The sequence below is a fragment of the Gymnogyps californianus genome, chromosome Z (assembly GCF_018139145.2).
Source record: "Gymnogyps californianus isolate 813 chromosome Z, ASM1813914v2, whole genome shotgun sequence".
NCBI lineage: Eukaryota > Metazoa > Chordata > Aves > Accipitriformes > Cathartidae > Gymnogyps > Gymnogyps californianus.
In genome coordinates, this window is record NC_059500.1 from 33,521,536 (window position 1) to 33,545,048 (window position 23,513).

The following is a 23,513-nucleotide window of genomic DNA, read 5'->3' on the forward strand; positions in this document are numbered from 1 at the left end:
GTGCAACGGTGCAGTGGGGAGGCCCGCCGTCTGCTGGGCTTGGAGGACGGCCATGCTGCTGGGGGCGGGAGGGCAGCCCCGTGGCTGTCCCCGGCCCCGCTGCCTCCCGAGGAGGGTCTCCCACACCTGGCCTGGCCCCCTCCGACAGCCCTGAAGGGACCAACGTGGACGATCTCCCCAGCACCTCAGCAGCTGCCCTTCGTGGGGGTCCCGGCAGCCCTCCCTCTGCCCCCATTCCTATCGCCGGGGAGCAAGAAGAGCCCCAGGAGGAGCCCGAGGAGGCCGCGGCACGTCCGTCTGCTTCCAGCCGGGGCAGGGAACACTCCCCTGGGGGGCCACGGCGACCCCTGAGGAGGAGGGCCAGCAGCCCCGAGGCCTCTTCTCCAGCCAAGAAGAGGCCACCCCGCCGGCAGCACTAGCAGAACGCCCCAGGCGCTGCCGAAAGCAGGGCTGGGCCAGCAGCTGGGGCACACGCCGGCCCTCAAGGTCTCCCGGCCCTCCAAGTCTAATTATCAGGCAGTAAAAGAAAATAAAGGCCTGACAACTGCAGAAAAAGTCTCGGTGTTACTAACAGTGCAGGTGGCCTTGCTATCCCCGCCTGTGCTGCTTTCTCCCCCCTTTCCTGGGGCTATGCCCACCGCTTCCTCTCTTTGTCCTTAGCAGAGCGCCATGGGGCTTCTCCCTCTGGTCTCGCACAGCCTCGTTGCCCGGCTTTGACTGTCATGGCCCTGGACCTGTGCTCTCTGATTGCGTCTCTCCCCAGAGCACAGTGCTGTGGGTCTTGGCCCTCTGCTCTTGCAGGGCCCCTTTCCCTTCAGCAAGGTGCCATGGCGCCTGGCCCTGTGCTGTTGCAGGGTCCCTTTCCCCAGGTTCAAGCACCGTGGGGCCTGGCCCTATGGACCTGAAGGGCCTCTTTGTGCTGATCTGAGCACCACTGAGTCGCGTTGTCTGGTCTTGCTGGGTCCTCTTTCCCCTCATTCAAGTGCTATGGGGACACGAGCCAAGAAAGATGGACATGCTGCTGCCCTCGAGCTCAGGCTTTCTTCCTGCTCTTCCAGATCCAGCCTGGGCACTGGCATTTCTTCTCCTCCGCTTGGAAAGGACCCCTCTTTGGCAGATGGGCGCCGTCAGTTCCCCAGCGCCCCTCACCACCACCCCTACCACCCCTCCCCATCACATGCTGTCTGCAGGACTTCCCCCGGCACAGCTCCTCTCTGCTGAAAGTGAACCCTGCAGAAATGGCAGCGCATCTTCTCTGTGCTCCCCAGGGCCCCTCGCCCTCCTCTCACACACCCCTCCGTGACCCCTTCTGCAGCCAAGCCGGCCACGCAAAACGAGGGGAGGGGCAGAAGGCGGCTGCTGGGTTTGGCACCACGAGCTGCTGCTGGGCCCCAAAGGAAGACCCAGGTCCCAATGGCACGAAAGGCCAAAGCTCAACTAGAGTTGAAAGTGGCCAGTGTTGTGTCAGACAACAAGAAAGGGCTTTTTAGGTATGGTAATAGCAAGAGGAGGAAAACATTGGGCTGATACTTGATGAAGATGGTCCCCTGGCAAATAAGGATGCAGTAAAAGCAGAAGCATTCAATGATTTTTTTGCCTCAGTCTTTAATACTAACGATAGACCCCGGGCTGCCCGGTCCTCTGAGTCGGAGGACCACGACTGTGGGAATAGTGACTTACCATTTGTGGACCCTGAAATTGTGAGGGGCCAGTTATATCCATTGAATGTTCCTAAGTCCATGGGGCCTTGGTGGCGTTCATCCCAGAGTACTGAAGGAGCTAGCGGATGTTACGGCAGGACCCCTCTCAATCATCTGTCAAAGGTCTTGCGAGTCTGGGGAGGTCCCTGCTGACTGGAAGCTAGTCAACATTATTCAAATTTACACGAAGGGTGCAAGGAAATAGAAGGGAATGGAACGGAACGGAATGGAATAGAATAGAATAGAATACAATACAATAGAATACATTACATTACATTACAATACAAGACAAGACAGGACAATACAATGCAATACAATACAATACAATACAATACAATACAATACAAGAATAGAATAGAATAGAATAGAATAGAATAGAATAGAATAGAATAGTTCAGTTGGCAGGGACGTACGACGATCATCTAGTCCACCTGCCCAACCACTTCAGAGCTGACCAAAAGTTAAAAAATATGAGGAAGGGCATTGTCCAAATGCCTCTTTATAAGAAGGCACTGACAGGCATGGGGCATCGACCACCTCTCTAGGAAGCCTGTTCCAGTGTCTGACCACCCTCTCGGTACAGAAACGCTTCCGAATGTCAAGTCTGAACCTCCCCCAACACAGTTTTGAACCACTCCCACGCTGTGTTCCTGGGAAGACCCAGGAAACTACAGACCTGTTACTCTAACCTCAGCACCTGGAAAAATGATGGAGAAGATCCCACTGGGTGCTACTGAAAGGCATTTCAAGGACAATGCAATCATCAGGCACAGTCAACAGGGGCTCACAAAGCAAAAGCAGTGTCTAACTAAGCTGATAGCCTTCTACAATAAGGTCACCCACCTAGTGGGTGCAGGAAAGGCGGTGGAATGGCTCTTCTGGATTTTAGTAAGGCTTTTGATCCTGTCCCTCACAGCATCCTTCTGGACAAGTTGTCCAGCTGTGAGATGAGCAGGTGCACACTGCGCCGGGTGAAGAACTGGCCTTTTGACGTTCGCGAGCATTTCTTTACCAAGAGGGTGGTCAAACACTGGAACAGGCCTCCTAGAGAGGTGGTCAATGCCCCATGCCTGTCAGTGCCTTCCTAAAAAGAGGCATTTGGACAATGCCCTTCATAATGGGATTTAACTTCTGGTCAGCCGTGGAGTGATCAGGCAGTTGGACTAGATGATCGCTGTAGGTCCCTGCCAACTAGAAATATTCTATCCTATCCTACCCTATCCTACCCTATCCTGTCCTATCCTATCCTACCCTATCCCATGCTATCCTAAATAAATGTTTGTGAAAGCTGCTGAACCAAATGAAGCCAGAAAGGCAAAACCTTCTGGAAGCTGTTGCACCTTTGGAAACCTTTGCTACATTTCCCACTGGCAAGGCTTTCTCTTGCAGGACTTCAGCAAGCATCCCTTCACGGGCTTGTGACAGTTGTGCTCTGGGTTGTGGCCACTCAGGTCTGGAAGACCTCCAGGCTCAGGGATCCCACCTCCTCTCCAGGCAACCCACTCTCATGCTTCATGGTCCTCACAAGGATTTTGGGTTTGATTCCTTATCTCCGGCCTGAACCTCGCGAGTTTCAGGAGATGCCACTGTCTCTCAGCCTCCCACCAGGCAGTGGTGGGAAGAGCCTGTCCCCAGCCCCTTGATGCCTTCCCCATAGGCACCAGGGTGTGCTGTGAGGTGCCGCGACGCCTTCTCTGCTCCATGCTGAACCAGCCCCAGCCCCACACCCCCTCCTTGCCTCCCCTGAGCCCCTCTGGTTTGTCGGCCTCCCTCCTGCCCAGGACCCCAAATGGGACATAGTGCCCAGATGAGGCCTGGTGGGTGCTGAGCAGAGGGGATCACCCTTGTGCCCTCTGGCTAGGGGAGAAAGACAGGAGAAAACCTGCCAGAACGAGCCAAGTGCTGCCTGTGACGCCCCGTGGGAGGAAGCAGGGGAGCCCAGAGAGCTGGCCAGCAGGGCTGGGGTGTGGGGAGAGCCCGTGGGACTTTGTCCTGCAGCCTCCCAGGGAGGCACGAGGTGTTAGCGAGTGAACCCTCTTGCCATATGTGCCTGGAGACGTCTGCCCCGGCCAGAGCGACCTGACGGGGCCCTGGGAAGACACGGCCGAGGCCTCGGTGACTGGTGTGAAACACCGATGCCGAGCACAAGACAAGAGATGGGGGCATGGAGCGGGCAGTGGCGTTGCAGTAACCCGATGCCTGTGCTGGGGCCGCAGCGCTGCTGGGGCAAGCGCCATGGGCAAGGATGGCCCGTTGTGATGTCCCCGAGCGATGCACGATGATGTCCCTAAGTGATGGGTTCTGATGTCCCCGAGGCATCTAATAGAAGTGACTGTAACTAAATATACTGTGAAGTCCCATAATTAGAAATGTAGGAAAGGGTGCTTGACGGCTTGTTAAGGCTGTAAAATTTAAGTCCATCATGTAATTTTTTCTCGCCGGTAGCCAGAGAAACAAGGCAGAGGGGCTGTCGATATCCATGCAGCTGCGCAGGTGTGAATGCGAGGTAGCGCGCAAATATGTCGCTACCCCGCGCCGGGCCGAGTCCGTTGGCCGCGCCGCCCTCCCCCAGCCGCGCACCGGGCCCCCCCCGCGGCCGCCCGCGAACGTGGCAAAAGAGGCGTCCTGCTCCCCGCTGCCGCCATTTTGGAGGCAGGGAGCGAGCCGCGCGAGGGGCACGCGGCGCGCGGACCGGCACCTCCCACCCGGGGCGGGAGGACGCGGCGCCCAGGACCGGGGGCGGGGGGGCGCCCACGCGGGCGGTGGCAGCGCGACGGAAGGGGCAGGGGGTCACGCTCCGTCGCTAGGCGGCTCCGCAGGAGACGTGGCAGCGCGGGGCGGGGTCGGCGCGGCGCGCGGGCGCGGCGCCGCTACGGCTGCTGGGAGCTGTAGTCGGCGGCGGAGCCGGTCGGTGCCTCCATTCATCGCCGGCGGGTCTCGGGGCGCGGCTTCCCCGCGAGGCGAGCGCGGCCGGCCGGGCCGCGGCGGGGGGAGGCGGCAGGCTCTGGCGCTTGGGCTCGGTGAGGCCGCGTGTCGTGGCGGGCAGAGGGGACGCGTTGGCACCCGTCGTCCCCGGCGGCGGGGAGGGAGTGGCTGGAGGGCTGGGCTAGGCCGGGCGGCGGCGGTGTCTCGCAGCGGTGGCTTCTCCGCGCTCCAGGGTGCTGGCTGCCGCCGTTGGGTGCCGTTGGGGCCCGAAGCGGCTGGGGTAGGTCCAGAGGTTAGGGCGGCGGGGCGGGGGGCAGCGTGGGAGGCTGTGGCATGTAGGGCGGGGGGAGGCGGGGGGGCCGCTGAGGTGTTTCCCGGCGCGGGGATGCCGGCGGGGTCCGCGCCGCTCCGCCTGGCCTGCCGGCCTAGGCCCTGGCGCTCTGGCGGCCCGTCAGCGCCGGGGTCCTGCGGGGCGGCTGCCGGCCTGACCGCCTGTGTGCGTGTGTTTGCGCGTGTAGAGGCCCCGGTCCGAGCTCCGGGAGCCGTCTCGAGACCTCCCGGCTGGGCCCTCTTCCCCCTTGGGCGGCACACTTGGGGCTGCACGGTGTCAGCCCCTCAGCGGGCTCAGTCCTGGAGAGCAGCCAGGAGCCTGACCCTGCTATGGGCACTCTGGCTTATTCCTCTTGTTCCGAACCGTCTTGTCGTTGTAAAGGGCAGCAGTGCCTCCTGCCCTCCCTGCTGACAGGAATGCGCTTCAGGGCTTGTTGTAAGGTGAGGGTCGTGGGCTATCAATGAAGATCAGAGTCCTTACAGCAGAACTCCTTGCTGCCTCAGTGACTGGTGGCATTGCAAACACGCCATGGACCAGCACTCCATAGAATTTCCAGTTGGCTGGTCCTGGTGCCTTGCTAGGTCACGTATATTGTTCTGCTCTTGTGAGTCATCCTCGAGCGACCAAGCTTCCTCCAGGCACTGCATAGAGAATCTGGATGCCTGGCCTCAGGGCTGTGCATTCCAGCCTTGCAGCTAGGGATGGAAATACTGGTCTGCTTAAACCTGTGTGATTTCAGCTTGAATTAGCGTGATTGATAGTGGAAGTCCTCACCCTTAAGGATCTGGTAGTATCTGACAGACGTGATGCTTCAGGAGGTTTATTAGTTATTATAATGTGTCTGGAGGCATTGTTGAAGTGATATGCCCTTTATTTATATGATTTATTTATTTTTATTGTCACCTGGAAAAAGCATTATTTCTTTTGGGAAAAAACCTCTGAAAGTGCTGGAGTTGTTGCATCACATCATATGATATAGCTATTGGTGCAAATTGGTAGAATGTACGTAGTTTTGTTTAGCTGTTTCTTTAATGGTTTTGTGTGGTCGTATGTAGCATCGTATACTAGATCAGTAGTTCTCTAACTGTGGTCATCAGTGATATGGAACTAAGTGGTAAGTGGAGCTACATAAGCTTTGTGATATTTAAAAATAAATATTTGGTGGTAAAGGTGTGTGTGGTCTGGAACAAATCCCGAGGGTTGGCAATGGCACTAAGAATGTGGGAAACAAAATATTTCTCAGAGATTAGGAAGCTTTTAGAAAAGTGTAACTTCCTATTTTTTATGGTATCTATGGACTACAATAACTCTATCTGCAGTAGTCTCAAGACAAGGCCAACCCCTTCTGGCATGCCTGGTGTTTCGAGCTGTATTGGTACTGTGTTAGGTCTGAGGCATACTGGGGTTCTGCTTGGTAAACAGACTTTTTTTTTTTTTATTTTTTTTTTTTAAAAGGTGTCCTGGTTTCAGCTGGGACAGAGTTAACTCTCTTCTTAGTAGCTGGTACAGTGCTGGGTTTTGGATTTGGTGTGAGAATGATGTTGATAACACGCTGATGTTTTAGTTGTTGCTAAGTAACACTTATCTTAAGCCAAGGACTTTTCAGTTTCCCATGCTCTGCCAGCAAGCAGGTGAGCAAGAAGCTGGGAGGGAGCATAGCCAGGACAGCTGACCTGAACTAGCCAAAGTGGTATTCCATACCATGGAACGTCATGCCCAGTATATAAACAGGGGGGAGTTGCCTGGGAGGTGTGGATCGTGGCTCTGGCATCAGTCAGCGGGTGGTGAGCAATTGCATTGTGCATCACTGTTGTTTTTTTTTTCTCCCCCCCCTTTCCTTTTTTTGTTATATTCCTTTTCATTACTATTATTATATTTCATTATTACTATTGTTAGTATTATATTTTACTTTAGTTGTTAAACTGTTCTTTTACTTTTTTTTCCCTTTCCTCCTCCTCACCCCACTGGGAGGGGGGGAGGGGAAGAGGCTGTGTGGTGCTTAGTTGCTGAAAAAGTGATGTGGGTGTTGTGATTAACATTATTTATACTATAAATATAAAACAGGTATAGGAGAGTTCTGTTCTCTCTTCCCCCCCCCCCCCCCCCCCCACCTTCTTTTCTGATTACCTCTCTTTAAGGCTTTGAAGTTTAGAACCAGTCATTTAACACCAGGTGATTAAACTCATGATCCCTCTATGCCCTTCCTTTGGCTTCAGTGAGATTTTGTGTGTCCTCTGGGACCTGCCTGCATTTAACAGACAGGACTCTGAAGGAAGTTTTATCCCTGACTTTGTGCTCTCCCTTTCTAAAATGGAATAAACCAATGGGAGGGTTTTGTCAGATGAAACTTTAATATACTGACAGTTCAACTCTTGTTTTGGTTTTTTTGAAGAGTGTTGTCTTTTTGATTGATGTCAGCTTCATTCCATCTTTAATAGCTGAATGCTTTTCTTCTGTCATTTTCTTTCTTGCTTTCTTCTTGGTCATTCTGGTTTTAATCTCTCTTGTTTGCATCTTTATGAGTTCCTGGGCTTTTTTTCCCTTTGACTTCTCTTCTGTTGAACAGAAGTATGTGCCTGTGAATCTGTCTATCAGTTAATGCAACCTAGGATGTAACATTTTGTTGGAAGAGGTTGTGGCAGTGGGAATGGCTCCAAACAATTGATTTGTTCAAATAAATAAATAAATAAATGACTGCTCCTTATTCTGGACAGTTGTCAGCTTGTGCTTAGCCATTAACAATGTGTGTAACCAGTACTGTTCCACACACTTACTTAAAATAGTTATGCCTATTATGATTAAAGATGAGAAGTTTAATAGCATTTGAGTTTAGTATTCCAGCTAAATGATTTTGTTTCATTTTAGCCTCTGTTTAGAGAATAGTTTTGCCTCTTAGGGTTCTTAAGTATATTGTGGGGTTTTTTTATTAGTAGGATCATCTACTGAAATACAAGAAGGGGTTAATTAAGGCTGACTGAAAATATGACCTCATTATAAACTGAGGCATGACTGATTTCTAGATAATGTGTTTTTATCGATGTGAAATTTGCTAATCTCCATTTGTAGGTAATCTTGTCGTTAACTGTGAATTTCTGTGTTTTAGAGTAATATTTAGAATTCATTTAGAAGAATGCTTTTGAAGTATGGTTATGTTGTTAAGATTATTGCAAAATATTAGCGCAAATGTAATTACTTCCTATTAAACTTAACTCAAAAGATGTATACTTTGCTTGTTCAGCCTTTTATTCTCTAAATCAATTATTTCATTCCTGCTTTTAACATGAGCCTTGTTAAAGTTTTCAGTGAGAACTTTAGCCTGGTTTTCCCTTCAATATACACAGGCCTTGCATTTGGGAATTAGGTTAATGGTGGAGATTTGTCTTTAGGTTAATGGATGAGATTCAGCTGGTGAGAATCAGTAAAATATAGTTACCAGTCAACTAAGGATAGACCTTGTGGGTATACTGTATTTTCTTTGTGTGATGTGGGGGTTTAACATCATCCCTATAGTGTCTTCATTAGTACTGACAAGGGTTATTTTTTTTAACCAAATAATTGATGGAAGCCTAACAAAATTCATGCTTCTGGTTCTTAAAGGGATTATTTTAAGGATGGCTCATCGTTGGAAATGTGGGTTTTCTGTATTTCTCTTTTCCATATCCCTTCTTTTTTACTTTCATACAAGCATAAGACAAGATTTTCTTCTAGCTAAACGTGGTGAGATTATCGAATTTGTGAAATCAGTTTATGCTCACAAATCACTAGATGGCAGTACTGTTGTTATTTTCACCTCATTGCACATGCTTCAATTTGCCTGTCTCAGAGTTTCTCCTTTGTCTCTTCAATTTAGTAACACAAAATGTTCTAGTTTGCAAGAAGGCACAGAAGTCACTTCCTTAAGAAGTTAGGCTGAATTTTTCAGGCGCTCCTTGCTACAAATTACGTGTTTATGGCTTGGACTATGAAGAATTATTACTTTTTTTTTTAAATTTAAATCACTGAAAAGACAGTCCAGTTCCACACCCATCTGTCATTAAAGATTTGTAGGCTGATCTTACTGGGGAACTTTCTCCCTGCAACTCCCCTAAGGGAAGTTGGAAACCCTCTTTGGAAACTTTGTTGAGGACTGAACACTGTTAAAAATCTGTTGATTGCTTGGGTTTTTTCCCCCCATCATCTTCTTCCACCCCAATGCTTCCCTATTTCTCGCATATAACTGGTTTCAGGTAGGCCATTTAGAGTCAAGTGTTAAACCATATATCCTGTAGGATCAGTTTTAATTATATGTAGTGCTGGATTCTTTCAACACGATGAGCTATTAGCTTCCAATTACACCTGTTGTACTTTTTGCTTTCCTTTCGTGTATTCCCTCCTCCCATGTCTTATCTTTCTCCTTAACCTTCTTTTTTTAAATTATTTATGTTTTTTCATGCAGCATATGCAAACTACAACTGGCTTATGTTGAGAACTCAGTGTATAGAAAGCTGTTATTTGTGTAGCCTTCATGTTAGTCCCTGCCAGGTCAGGACTTCACAATGAGATTGATGGTTGTGTGAGGGGACGGGTAAGCTGAAGGGAAAAGAATATAGGAGCATTTAGGCTTCAGGGTTCTCTAATTGGCATGGGGGTGGGTAGATGGAAAGGGAAAAGAGTGCAGGAAAAAGTTGAGGGTGGGAGGAAAATACTACAGGCTATTGTGGTTGTGTGTTATGTGAGAGAATAAAGGAATTTGTCTACTCTTCCAGCAAAAGGTAGGGAGAGGTCAACTTTTCCCCAGCTAGTGGCAAAACCCCGATTGACTATAGTGGACAATGTATGAAAGATTATGGGATGTATTAGGGTCAAAGGATAAAATTTAAGCCAGAACAGAAGGGAGATAGCAATATGCTTCTGACTGGGCATCACTCTGAGGGTATCCAGCTTATGGGGACACATTGCCTAGGTGTGCCTACCTGGACCTCCAAAGTCCAAGGGAATGGAAATAAGCCCTACAACTGGCAGGATTCCCCTCTCAAGCTTCCATCTCCTGGCCAGGCTGGATTTGTAGATGGTTAGCTTTCCCAGAGAGGCTTACAAGTGAGAGGAGAAAATGTGAAACTACTGATTTTTGCTTTTTTTAAATTCAGATTTTAAGTCAGTTCCATGGATATTTTTTTATCATTATATTTCGGCAACTGACTTATAATTTTTGCAAGTTTGGGATTGCTGTTTCTGTTTAATGCTTGCTTCACTTTTCTCATTGTAAAGTTAACAGAGAAAAGCAACAACAGAGTTTCTGCTACTTCCTAACTTTCCAGATGTCAGTTAGGTTACTTCTCGGGGGGTTGTCCCTGCCTTACCCCCCCACGGCCCCTCCCCAACAGGTCTTTGAGGCTTTGAAAAAGCTTTGTATGGAGTTTCTGAAAAGCCGGCCCATGGAACTTTTTCAGTCATTCTACATGGCCGCAGTATTTGTTTTAAGTAGTAAGCACCTCTCAGCAGTTTTTAATCCTGGCATTAGGTGAAATCAAGCAGCAGATTAAAAGAGCCTTGATAAAATCAAATGTTTCTAGGAGGTTTTGGTCAGTGAATTACTGTAGTTGCACAGTGGAAAATTCTTTCTTGCTTTGCAATGTATAATTGGAAGAAGACTGACTTCAGAAATGCTTCTGTGAGGGGGAATGTAAACTCCTGTAGCTTGATTAAAAGACAAAATCTTATTATTGCAAATTCTTCTGCTTAGTGAAGTTTAACGGAAGACTGTGCAGTTCCTTTCTAAGGGATGATGAGATGTACTCATTCTGCAAGGACAGTCTGTTCTCCACCAAGCAATTACTCACCCTTCATCCCATCTGAAGAGAAGCTTTTAAATGAATTGAAGAGGTACTCAGAACCTAAAATCCCTCTGTCATAAGAGTTTTCATGAAGAGTGCTGCACATAAACGACATTTACTTGCTTTCTGAGGCTGAGCTCAAATGTTTAATCTTGAATCACTTATGCAAAGTATACTGGTTTGTCAGAGGGACTATAATTTCTCCTATGTGATTTTGATGCTTTAATTTGTTTTTGAGACTCTTTGTAAGCCTGTCAAGACTAAGATTGACATCCTACTTTTTGGATTTTTCAATTTGGTGATAACAGTAATTTTTCCTCCATATTAAACTTGAAAGTAGTATATACATCTAAAACAATAATGAGGCGATGAGGGGGGTTTTTTTGAACGAGAGGAAAACCCCTGTATTTTTGTAAGTGGAGATATTTTTATAGACACATAGGTATTTTTACTCAACACATTATCTAAGCCTTTTCCTCTGTAAATTGTTAAAAGGAATAAGCTGGCAGTCCTCAGTAGCTGCTGATGTAATCGATATGGTAGAAAATGTTTGAGTCTGTTTTTCATACATAAAATTACTTTATATAGTATTTTTATTTCATTAAAATTTCCTTAAGAATTGTTACCTCAGGGAGTGGTACAAATCATTGCTCTTCAGTGTACTAGACTTGGGAGGAAGCAGGATTTGTTGTTAGCTGCCTCTGCACTGAAGAACAAAAATCGCCAGGTAACTTCTTCCCCTCTCCTTTTCTTCTCCGAAGCCCTTTTACATTAATTTAAGATTTTTAAATAAGCATATAGCTTTACTTTTCTGGAAGTAGTATATTTTAAAGGTTTACTCAAAGATGTTAAAAGATACTTCCAACATAATCTGGCCTTCAAAATAGAAGCCAAAGTTTTCAATTACTGTCATTTCTGATAGTGTCACCAGAGCGGTATGGTGTTCAGATTTTAGAGGAATTGTCTGTACTGGAAAACTTGTTCAGTGTAAATTAATTTCAATGTAATTTTATTCATGTTGGAAGTGAATTTCAGCTGGTTTCATTTGGCTTTTCTGGAGGTTTATTTAGCTGACCCCAAAACGTTTCTGCTTTAAGGTAGACAAGGTCATGGTTAGAGCTTAGATCACAGAGTGAGGACTCCTGTGCTGTTGCCTGCTGTGCCACTGTTCATGGTGTTCAGCAAGGTGCTTGTGCTCAGGTGTGATGCTCAGGAGCATCTGCTGAAGTGCTTAAGCCCAAGAGGGCTACAGCTTCTTGGGTAGTCATGGTTCTTCGCTGCCAGAAGGGGGAAACTTCCATCCTCTGTCTTGCCTCTTGCCGCGTTTTGCATCCTGTCATGCATCAGCTCTGAAAATAACAGGGCCTTGTTTGAGTTGCTACAGCTCAATAGTGCAGCAAAATACTACCCTGTAGTTAAGTTTTTTTCTTGCAGTGGGATATGGGTTTTGCGATGTGTAATTACTTCTCTGTTATTACTCATCTAAGTACCACCAGTATATATTGGAAGCAGTAACTGGGCATGCACAGTAAGGTTTTTAGAAAGAGGCTTGGAGTTTGAGGTATTATCACAGTGCTAAAAATAAAGGGAAGATACAGGAGAAATGAGACATACTGGATTATGCTGTGCTTGAGATCAGTCAATTTTTTTCTTTTTTCTAGAGTTGGCATTTGAATTACCTGCTCTGTTCAGGAATGTAAATCACTGTGTTGTGGCCTTTACATTCTAATTTAAAACCTTTTCCTGTGTTTCTCAAGATATGCATTTTTTTTTTTCCCCTCAGCTTTTCGTAGCTAAAGGAAAATGATGGAAGAGAGTGGAATAGAGACAACTCCACCTGGCACGCCCCCACCAAGCACAGCAGGGGCTGCTGCTACTGCTGCTACACCTGTCTCATTAGGTACAGAAACTTCCTCAGCAACTTGGTCACGTTTATTCATGTCTTTTGAAGCACAGCAATTCATCCAAAAATTTTGCAATCAGCATAATTACAGTGCTCTTCTGCAGACTAATTGGAAGAATTTAAATTGTTTCTTAATCATGGAAGTACGCTTCTTATCTGACATGCATCTGACACACAGAATATTTTAAACATTTTTTTATTCTTGAAACTTTTTTATGAAGTCATGTGGATGCACTTGTGTTTTTTAAGGATGTGGGGCCAGGGAAATAATACCTTCCACTACAGTGCAGTTAGATGAGCAGCATAGAAGGGAGTTAAAAACAAAACAAGTTAACAGTCTTGTAGGGGGTAGTGGTAAACCTGAATTATCACTAATGACTTGATTACCACCCACAACATTAAAAACCAAAGCATTTTATCTGATTTTTCAGGAATCTGAACGCCATATTCTGAATACAAAATATTTAATTTTCTGACACATCTGGTGGTGTTATCTTGAGTCACACTAGTGCAGTGGAGTCCAAAGTGGGGTGCCCTTACCCCAAGGGGTGTGCAGGGCAATCCATTGGGGTACGGGAAGAAAATATTAGAACTTCCATTAATATTTGTTTTTATCTAAAAAATAAGAAAGAAATTAAGCTTTACTAATGTTTAATATACTGCTTGACACTGGCGTCCTCACTCAGTTGGTCCATACATCGGACATTCACATGCCCTGAGGGTAGAGTGGATGTTCCACAATGCAAAGGAGTTGACAGTGGCACCCTCACTCGTTTGCTCACTTTCATCATATTGTGACGCCTTGCAGTTTGTGTGTCTGCTTAGGTGGATTTATGGATTATGTTATCTAGCTTTAACTATACTAACCCTCACAAAGTGGACAAATGACTTAAAAAACATTCCTGCTAAGAGACCACGGATTGAAAATACTGCTAATAATACGAGCAAACAAAAAGAAAATGGAAGAGCTGCCACTTCTTCAACTCCTGGTATGAGCTCTTTGCCGTTGCTTTTACCTCGTAATATGGCTAACAATCTAATCAGATCTGACAAAAAGTTGGCCAAAAAAAATTTCAAAATTTTCAAGAGGACTATTTGAAATAGAAATTTACATCTGCCATTGTTAATGATGAACCTTGCCCTAAGTGTGTATTGTGCCTGGAGATATTAGCTAAGGATAGTATGAAGCCGCTGTGATTAGCAAGACATCTGAAAACTAAGCAGAACCTGAAACCAAAAAAAATTGTAGAGGTTTGTTAATGTTTCAAGTCATACAGTACTCAATCCAGTACTTAAAAAATTGCAATAAATTTAATGATAAATCTTTAGAAGCCTTTTTGGAGATTTGTTACCTAATAGTGAAGACAAAAACCTATGTACATTGGGGAAACTCTTGTTCTTCCTGACATGGTAAAAATGTCTAAAATAATACATGGAAAACAATACGGTGACAAACTAAAATGCATTTGTCAGCAAATACTGTTGGAAGACACATAGAAAACATTGCTGAAGATTTGAAGAAAAAAGTATTAGAACAAATTACACAGTGTGGGAGGTTTGCTATACAGTTGCCTGAAAGTACAGATGTTCCTGACATGTCTCAGCTTATGGTTTTTGCTCAATTCTCTTTCAATAATAAAGTAGACAAAGAACTACTTTATTGTCAAATGCTAAAGGAGGGATGTGCTGGAGAAAATATATCCTCAACAGTAAATGACTTCTTTAATAAAAGCAATGTTTTCATTAAAACTGTGTAAGTGTAACAACTGATGGAGCAGTTGCTTTGACTAGGATAAAAATGGATTCTGGAATAAGGTTACAGAGATTTCACTGCACCTGAAATTTATTCACTGCCTCATTCATAGGCAAGCTATTGCAGCAAATAAACTGGAGCCAGAAGTGCACAAAGTGCTACAGAATGTCATCAATGTGGTTAATTTTATAAAAATGATCTTTAAATAGTAGATTTTTTAACAATACTTTGTAATGAGATAGGGAGTGACAATGAAATTTTTTTGTGTCACACAGAGATTTGCTGGTTGTCATGTGGCAAAGTGTTTAAAAGAGTTGTTAAACTTTAAGATGACATGAACATTTTTCTTTTACAAAAAGACAAATCTCTCCAGATTTGCTGATGTTTCTGTGATGACAGGTGGCTGTCAGCAGTGTGCTACCTAGTAGATATTTTCAAAAAAATATGCACTCATAATTTGTCCCTTCAAGGTGAAGGTGACGTTTTAACAAGGAGTGATATAATAACTACTTTTTGTAAGAAAGCTGTGCTTTTCAGAGAGCATTTTGAAAACTGATATTTAGAAATGTTTCCATCATTATGCAATACTGTTGCCAAAACAGTGCAAGTGTTGCATATAAAAACTGTCAGATCTCTACACATAAACTTGCAAAGAAGATTTCCTGACCTGTGTAAAAATCTTCCAAATGAAGAGTTTTAGTGGGTTTTGAACCCACTTGTTAAAAATACCAAAGTACAACACCTTCTGATTAGTTTGCAAGAACAATTGAGAAAAGATGGAAATTTGCTAGCTGAATTTCAAGTAAAACCTTTGCATAATTGGTGGGTGGGAGTGGAAAACGAATAGCATGATTTAGTAAGCACAGCCAACAATGCACTTCTTCCATTTGGATCTTTGGATACCATCAGGTATCTTTTCCAGCTATGACAGCTGTGAAAGCCAAGTATCGAAATAATCTGAACGTAGAACCAGACCTTCAGATTGCTGTATCATGAGGTGTTAAACCAAGATTTAAAAAATAATGAGGCTTCTTTAATCATGTTGCTCACACTAAAAAATTATTATTAATATTTGTATTATATAGTATGTTAACCATTATTAACATACTATATTATTATACTAATAGTATAAACAATTTTCAGTGGGAGCAGAAAAGTTTTTGTACTGTTAATAAAGAAAAATATTTTCAAATTTTTTCATTAATCTTTATCTCATCCTTTTTAAATTTCTCTTGTATGTGTTTTATAATATAATATACTAGTACAGTGGTACATGTAAATAATATATACATAAATAAATTTACGTATGTTGGGGGGGTGCATACTCAAAATTTTTTATGATAGATGTGCGTGGTAAAGTTTGGAGACCACTGCATAGGTGCAACTTGGCATATAATTTGGCTGGCATTGTTGTTTAGGCTGAGGCCAGTGAGATGCTTACGCTGATCCAACAGCTTACTGCTATCAAAAATGATCATTTCTGTTTTTCTGACTTAATTTTCTGGTTAAACTTTGTTTAGAGAGCAAAATTGGCTTATCCAAGGATCAGCTGAGGGCCAGACTGAAACAGAGAAAGCAGAGGGATTAGGAGGCTGGGTGCCAGGGAAGAGAGGGCTGCCTGGTCCTCAGCCCATCTCATAGAACCATACCTCTGAAGCAACCCCCACCCTCCCAGATATTATGAGAGTATGTTTTATGCTTAAAGATGGGCACTTCCTGCATCATTGTTATTCCTGTTGATTAAGCAGTCACTCAGAAAGAACAGTACTAGCTAGAAATTTCTGAGGCAGACTTCAGCTGCTATAAATTCAGTAGTCAAATGTTGACTCATCTTTTTAAGCTTATGACAAATAGGGTTTTGCAAGAAAAAGAGATGTGTCTTACAAGATACTATCACCAAAAATTGAGCACAGTTGGTGTTGTATGCAAACTCAAGCAGAACTAAAATTCACTTTGAAGGGAAAAAAGCAGACCAGGTCAAAACTTACTTGTAAAATATCTGAACAATGATATAACTGAATCTCTGAGATGAGGGCTCAGCGTTTCTAAAATTCCTTTTTTCTCTCTTTCCTAGCTTTGTCCAGTCCCCTTGCTACACCAAGCATGTCATCTTCTCCCACATACTCGCCGCCCTTGCCAGCTGGAGTGTCTCCACTTCCTCCTCCTATGATGACTTCAGCTTCTATTCCACCTGTGCCTTCTGCAACAGTTTCTACTGTTGCACCGCCTCTAAATCCTGCCCTACCTCCTCTTGTTCCTTCAGCTTTTAGTACCTCTATGTCCCAGTTCTCTACACCTCCTCCATTAAGCTCTACTACTGGCCCTGGTCTTCCTGCACCTCCCACTGGTCCCCCGATTTCAGGATTTTCCATGTCTTCAACCTATGACATTACCAGAGGTCATGCTGGTCGAGCACCACAGAGCCCACTGATGCCGTCATTTTCTGCACCTCCAGTCACAGGTAACTTTTTGTTTATATGCTTTCATGTTTGTGAGACAGGGTGAGGGATCTCCTGAGTGGCTTCTTCCACCACTCTGCTAGAGTCCTGCAAGTTCAACTTCTTTATTATTCCGTGTACACTTAATTAATGTAGCTGTACTCAGAAGAAGGGAGAGTAGCCTTTAAAATACAGTCATGGTCTAGGACAGAGAGTCCTCTTTAGTAGAGTTCTGCTAGCATTCAGGCTCACAGAAAAATCATTGAGAGCTTTATTTTTTGTTAACTTGCACAGGAAAGCCCAGCTGAACATATATACACATCTTTTGTTTAGGTCAGAGAGTCAACTTCAGCCATTATATTTCCACAGAATGATATGATATCTTAGGCTGTAATCTCATAATTTTCAGTTTTTTGTTCTGAAAAGCTATCTATAATAAGCTGTCCATCAGATGACACCAGCTTCTATTTTCTTGTTTCCAGCCACTAAATTGCATTAGGACAGCTAAAAATACATACCTACCATGCAAGCAATTGCTGTAGTTGCTGAACTGATGTCATTTTCTGCTAGTGGAATGGAAACTTGGCTCTTCAACTGCAATTGGGCCAGACTTTTACTATTATTGGCGATATCTCTTTTAAGTAGTCTGTATTAGGAAAATGTCTAACAAGACCTATCAATTGTGCAGTGTAAAATAAAAATAACTCTTGATTAAGGCTAGTTTTGGAAAATCTGTTAAAATAGGCTTGAGTAATGGGGCAAAGGTTCATGCTTAAATTTTCTACTGTTTGGGTTTCTTTTGTTTTCCTTTAAAATATGTAAAGCTATTCATTTCTTGCTCCTTTTTCTATTGCTACTAATTTCCAGCACTCACGGTTAGAAAGTTTCCTACTTCTCTCTCTTTTATTATGTATGAGAACATTCCTATCTCTTTGTTCAGAGAGCAACACCCATTCCTCTTTTTCCTCTACTTGAGGGCTTATTATGAAAATTTGGATACAATAAAAAGCACCACTGTTAAACTAACATGCTAAGAAAAAATCACTATTTAATTTTATACGTAATGTACAGGCAGTCTCAGTTCTATTAGCAGATATTGTTGAACTTATTTACAGTAGTTATATCTGCTAACCTTTAACAAGCAGAATTGTTCTGGGACCTTCAAGAAATTAAGTGAATCAGCCCAGTATTCTTCTATTCTTCCTGCTCATTTTCCTGTTAAACAATTGCATGTTGCTACAGTATAACAAATTAAATGCAGTAAAATAAATGAACACTTGTGTTTTATTTTTCACTCTTACTAGGTGTTTTGGCAGATCCTATTACTCAGCAAGCAACTTTCTCATCACCTTTGGCTCCTGGAACTGGTTCTGCAATCACTTTTCCTGAGGAGCGTGAAGACCCCAGAGTATCTACTGCCCAAGGTGGAGCACCTACTGGAGGACTGTGGGGATTTATAAAGGTATGGAGTTTTGTCTGTTACCCTTCACAAGGAATTACCATTTTTTACTGACTATAATAAGACATATCTTATTTTTTAAATACATGTTGCTATAAATGCTGTCTTTTCTCCGGCCTCATGTGCCAGGTGGCTGTTTTTAATAGTGGTGTTTGCTGAAACTATGCTTTTGCTCTTCCTCTGTATAGAAGAGGGAGGACTACACAAACACAGATGTTCTATGTTAATTTTAGTGCTTGTGACAGGAAGGTACGCATACCTAACAGGTTCTGTCACATGGTCTTAAATCAGGTGAAGCTTTAGAAGCTCTTTAAGACCTGAAAGCTAATTTTTACTTCACAGCAATTGGATGCAGAAAAAGATAGTCTGTTTTACCTCACCAGAATTCTTTGCGTATCCCGTTTCTTTATCGTTTCCTGATGAACTAAGTTTGATTTCTATAGGATGCAAGTCCTGCCTGTTCTATAACAAACAAGTCTTTTCAAGGAGAGACAAATACATATTTCTTCCACCAAAGAACAGTTTACCTAAGTGTCTAAGATATTTTGTAGGATTTTTCTATTTTGCTAGAAGGCATGGAGTATGTAGTGCAGAACGGATACTCCTTGTGGTGCAATCTAATCATACAGAGGAAATAAGCAGCAACATCAACTAGTAGAATTTCATTAGCCTGTAACCTTTTTGGAGCTGTGACAAATGCTGCATATAAGTAGCATCATGAAGACTGTGGCAAAAAGATCTAAGGACTGTGCATGAATGCTGAACCATCTTCAAGAGCAACACTATTTTCTGTACTGTCTCATACTAAATGTGAAGGAACAATCAAGAAGATTAATGTCCCAATAGGATTGCAGAGTTTTGGAGGGACTTTCAAGCCATTTTGAACGTGAAAAGCTGGGAGAAAAAGTTTGTGTGACATGGCAGACTGAGCCATCCCTTACTCCAGGAATACGCTTCTTGAGAGTGATACAGTCTTAAAGAGCAAGATTAATCCTCCATCAGTATGGTGAGAGCAGAGTTGTAATGCTGTCCTTTTCAAGGAGAGGTGTCTTCTCATGATCATAAAAACACATCTTCTTTCTTCCTTTAAATAATAATGTCCTTCTCTCAGTCATATTATTCCTCTTAATATTTGCAATAGATGGTAATGTTCCAGAAGAGAACGTTTTCCTGTAACATGATTCTGTAGCCCTTTTGAAAGTACCAGAGCTTTCAATTGCAAATTAGTTGAAAAGCCAATCTCATCCACATTATTGTTGCCTTTATACCAGTAGGATCCAAAAGGTGTCCCGTTCCTATTTATGGAGAAGGTCTGTATCATTCACTTCAATAATAAAATCTAGATTTTGGTTTAAGTATTAAGTGTTCCGTGTGCTCTGTGTGTTCAGTGACCTCTTTTTGAGAATTTCCTAGGTGGAAGAATGAGAAATTGTTAATTATGGTGAAGTCATCAAGTTCTTGATGTGTGTAAGCACACATCAGACTCTATGTTTTTTAAAGATCAGCCAGAATCTGGGAGACTAACTGGTAATTGTTACAGAAATGCATCCTGGATTCCCTGTTGAAGAACTTAAACAGTAGTTACAGCAGTTATCTTTATTTCTGTTCTTGGAAGTAGTTTGAACTACCCTTTTCCTCTGGTGTTCTTAAGAAATCATACACCTTTCTTCCAGATTTCCTTCAAGCTAGATAATATCCAAGACTGTGACAATCTAAAATTGACAAATTAATCGTCTAGAATTGAATGAGACTGTTTCAGTTCCTTTGATCTGTCAAAGATGACCGAGCAGTCTTATAGCAGTTCCAGGATTGGTTTCTACATAATGTATCAGAGGCAAAGTTGGATACTATTGCAGCCATTGCACCTGACAGCTTGCATATTTGACTGTTTGAGCAATGAAGACAGCCAGGACCTGAATTTTCAAAAGATTTATGTTTGTGCTCTGCTGATGTGGAAGATTCTCCATTTGAACAATTTGGATTTATGTTGACAGAATTGACTCAGTAGACATTCCAAACTTAACTGCATTATGGTTCACAGTGTTGTGATAACATGATGTTTTGCATTGGTATAAAACTATGGATTATTTCTCCCTGCTTGTGCTAGGCTGATGAACATAAAGGCATCTTCCATAGGTAGAAGAAGGAGCTTCTTGCTGCTCAAGAACCTGATTATCTGCAGGAGATGCATAATGACTTTGTGTTAGTTAGGCAGCCAGGCTGCTGATTGGAGAAGTACTGCTTGGCTTTGCATTACTGGAAAGATGCTAGAACTGGAAATTCCTACTTAAAATGTTTCTGAGGATCTCATAGCATTCACTCAGTTTTTGTTAAAACAGACAAACTTCAAATTGTGGGAGAGCTGAAGGAGGAGTATAAACTTTCCTCATGTACTATGGATGCATGAGTAGTCACAAGAGTATATGTATTACTTGGTGAATGCTACCATTCAGAAAAGTCTTGTGTTGTATTCATGAGAAACAAGTGGCTACAGCGGGCTCTGGCTTGAAAAAGCTTAATTGTGCTAGAGTGAGTAATAGTTTTGTTTTCTTTACCAAATTCTACAGTCAGGCTTAGTGTTCTGCACAGTGGTGAGAAGAGTACCTGAACCCAGTAGTGAACTATTTCAGCGTGAGGCAGGGGATAAGATAATCGTTATTAATAGCTATACAATATCTCAGTAGTTGTAGAAGTGTGGGGGTTTTTTGTTCTTTCTTAAGCTTGCTACAAAGAAATAGAAAGCATTCAAAGGTTGGATGGGGCTTTGAGCAACCTGATCTAGCGGAAGGTATCCCTGCCCATGGCGGGGGGGTTGGAACTAAGTGATCTTTAAGGTCCCTTCCAACCCAAACCATCCTGTGATTTGTGGGAAAGAAGCTTTGCTGAGCAAAATTTATTCTGGCATAATTAAAACTACTCTGATTCTGCAGTTCTCTGAAATACTGTGTAGGTGTATTAAGCAAGCACTTTCCGGAAAAATGTATGTGCACAGTGCTGTCCTGTGTAATGCTTGTTATTTAGTGAAACAAATACAAGCATATGCAGTTTTAATATTAGATGGAAAGCAGTCTGTTTACTAAAGAAACTTTATAAAAGGTTCCTGTAAAATAGTTTCCAGTGCTTTATCTCTCAATGATTCAGCATTGGTATCTTTTTTCTTTCACCCTGTGATCTTATCTGAATTTAAATAAACTTTTGATGAGATACAGACATTCATTAAGACTATTTGCAAGACACAGGACAGTGTTTGTGTTTATATTTAATAAACTTTTAGGTCTTTCAGCAGCTCCACCTATGATTTGGCTGGAGAATGTAGAACATTTTTCCAGCAGTGTTTAGAATCTGTTTATAAATCAAGGGCTTTCAGCTCAATTGCTCTAGAAATATTTGTTAGTAATGGACCACTCAAAAATAGGTCCTATTGTCTTTAAGAAGGTTAGAAAAAAGAGACTCTTCAGCTTGAGTTATCACAGTCTAAATCTAGCTGCCTAGTCTGATGATACCTATAATTAGCATTGAGGATCTACAACTTTGCTAAATGCTCAAGGCTTCCGGTCCCAGAATAGGACTAGATCAGGTGTGTTGCCCACCATCACTGATGGGGCTATTTCTACATTAATGCAGAAGAGGATGGTAAAGATGATATTTGAACTTTATGTTGTAACTGAAAAATCCTGCACTGATAGTCATATCCTGTGGTGTTTGTGCTGGGGAGTGAGATACAATAGGTGTTACAAAGTGTAAATGTGGTAAGAAAAACACAAAGCAGCTTAATATTTGGGTTTTGTTTGTTTGTTTAACTGTAACATTTTTACTTTCTTGGAAGAAAAAACAGAAGATAATGTGGAGATCTATTTGCTTAAATTTAGGGTGTAGCTGAGAATCCCATGGTGAAGTCTGTTCTTGATAAAACCAAACATTCGGTGGAGACCATGATCACAACGCTGGATCCTGGCATGGTTCCATATATCAGTAAGTATTTGTGACAAACCAGTAAGTAATACACATAAACGTTAGAGAGGTTAATATAATAGCGCTCTACTTTTACACTTGAAGTTTGCATATGTAGTATGTTAATTCAAAGTCACAATTCTGTACTGATTTTTCAAGTGAATTGTCCAGTGAAACTCACACTCTGGAGGCTGACTTTTTATGTGTGTCTTGAGGTTCGTTTGACTTTTGTATTCTGCTATAGTTCAGATAGTGGCATAGTAATACCCTTTAATTCAGATTGTGAAAGATGAGGAAGTTATAAAGAAAAAAAAAAAAGAAGAGACCTTGTCTATAATCCCTAAGTTGCATACTGTTTTCTCCCACTGTGTCTCTATTTAAGCCTTACGGAGTTGAGTTTAGAACACTGTATGTGTTCTGTTGGATCACATGCTTAAATACTACTGTGTAAGCCATCACATTAAAGTTAAAGCAAACCAAAAGGTAGGCATAGGATGGAGGTATTTACATAGCTTTTGAGGCTTTCTTCTGACTTTCAGCTGTTCCACTTTTCTAGCGTAATAGTATTATACTATTTTTAGGAAATTTGGCAAACTTGAAGTAGTTCCTGAATCAGTTAGTAGGAACGTTAAAATTCTAAAATGGTCTAATGAAGTCTGAAATATTGCTGAGCATTGAGCCTGGAAGGAAAAGCATAGCATTTCAGTTACAGCTTGAAAATTAATAGGAAGGAGAAGCATTGTGGTATTCACCATTTTTTGTTGTATGAGAGTACGTTGTATGTCACACAAACTGAGCTGAGATTTCTGCTTTATTAAAATCGGGTACCAGAAGACATAATTTGTCCAGGGTGGTTGTTTGGTTTTGGTTTTTTTGGTTTGGTTTTTGGGGTTTTTTTTTGTTGTTGGGGTTTTTTTTTTGTTTTGTTTTGTTTTTTTCTTCCAGCAGTCTGGTAAGCCATCCTCCTTCTTAGTTGTGCCAGTCCTGCCCTTTGTCTGTATGTAGGTGAAGCTGGTCAGGAAACTGATAAGGCTCAGAAGAAACTATTAAAATGTTTTTGCATTTTGTTTTTCTGAGCTGTTTTTCAGCTGGACCTGTTCTGTGATCCAACTAACCACACTGCTGCACTATTGTACTAATCCAGTGGACAATACGTGGAATAAAAGGGGAAGATGACCTAATTACTGAGTAGTAGTTAACTGTCTTACATTTAAGGGAAAGTATCCCAGCAGCTGACTAG

General features: G+C 42.9%; 1 protein-coding gene across 2 annotated transcripts in view; it reads left to right on the top strand.

Moving 5' to 3' along the window:
• Window positions 1-4,661: 4,661 nt before the first annotated feature.
• Window positions 4,662-23,513, top strand: part of PRRC1 (proline rich coiled-coil 1) — a 31,742-nt gene continuing 12,890 nt past the window's right edge. Inside the window, exons 1-5 of one of the 2 annotated variants that reach the window (XM_050912838.1) lie at window positions 4,662-4,720; window positions 12,553-12,669; window positions 16,500-16,886; window positions 18,168-18,325; window positions 22,192-22,294. In XM_050912838.1, coding sequence (XP_050768795.1) covers window positions 12,573-12,669; window positions 16,500-16,886; window positions 18,168-18,325; window positions 22,192-22,294 — 745 coding nt within the window. In that variant the 5' untranslated portion in view covers window positions 4,662-4,720; window positions 12,553-12,572. Of the gene's footprint in view, window positions 4,721-4,849; window positions 4,906-12,552; window positions 12,670-16,499; window positions 16,887-18,167; window positions 18,326-22,191; window positions 22,295-23,513 lie in introns of those variants that run through there. The other variant, XM_050912837.1, reaches the window with a different exon arrangement.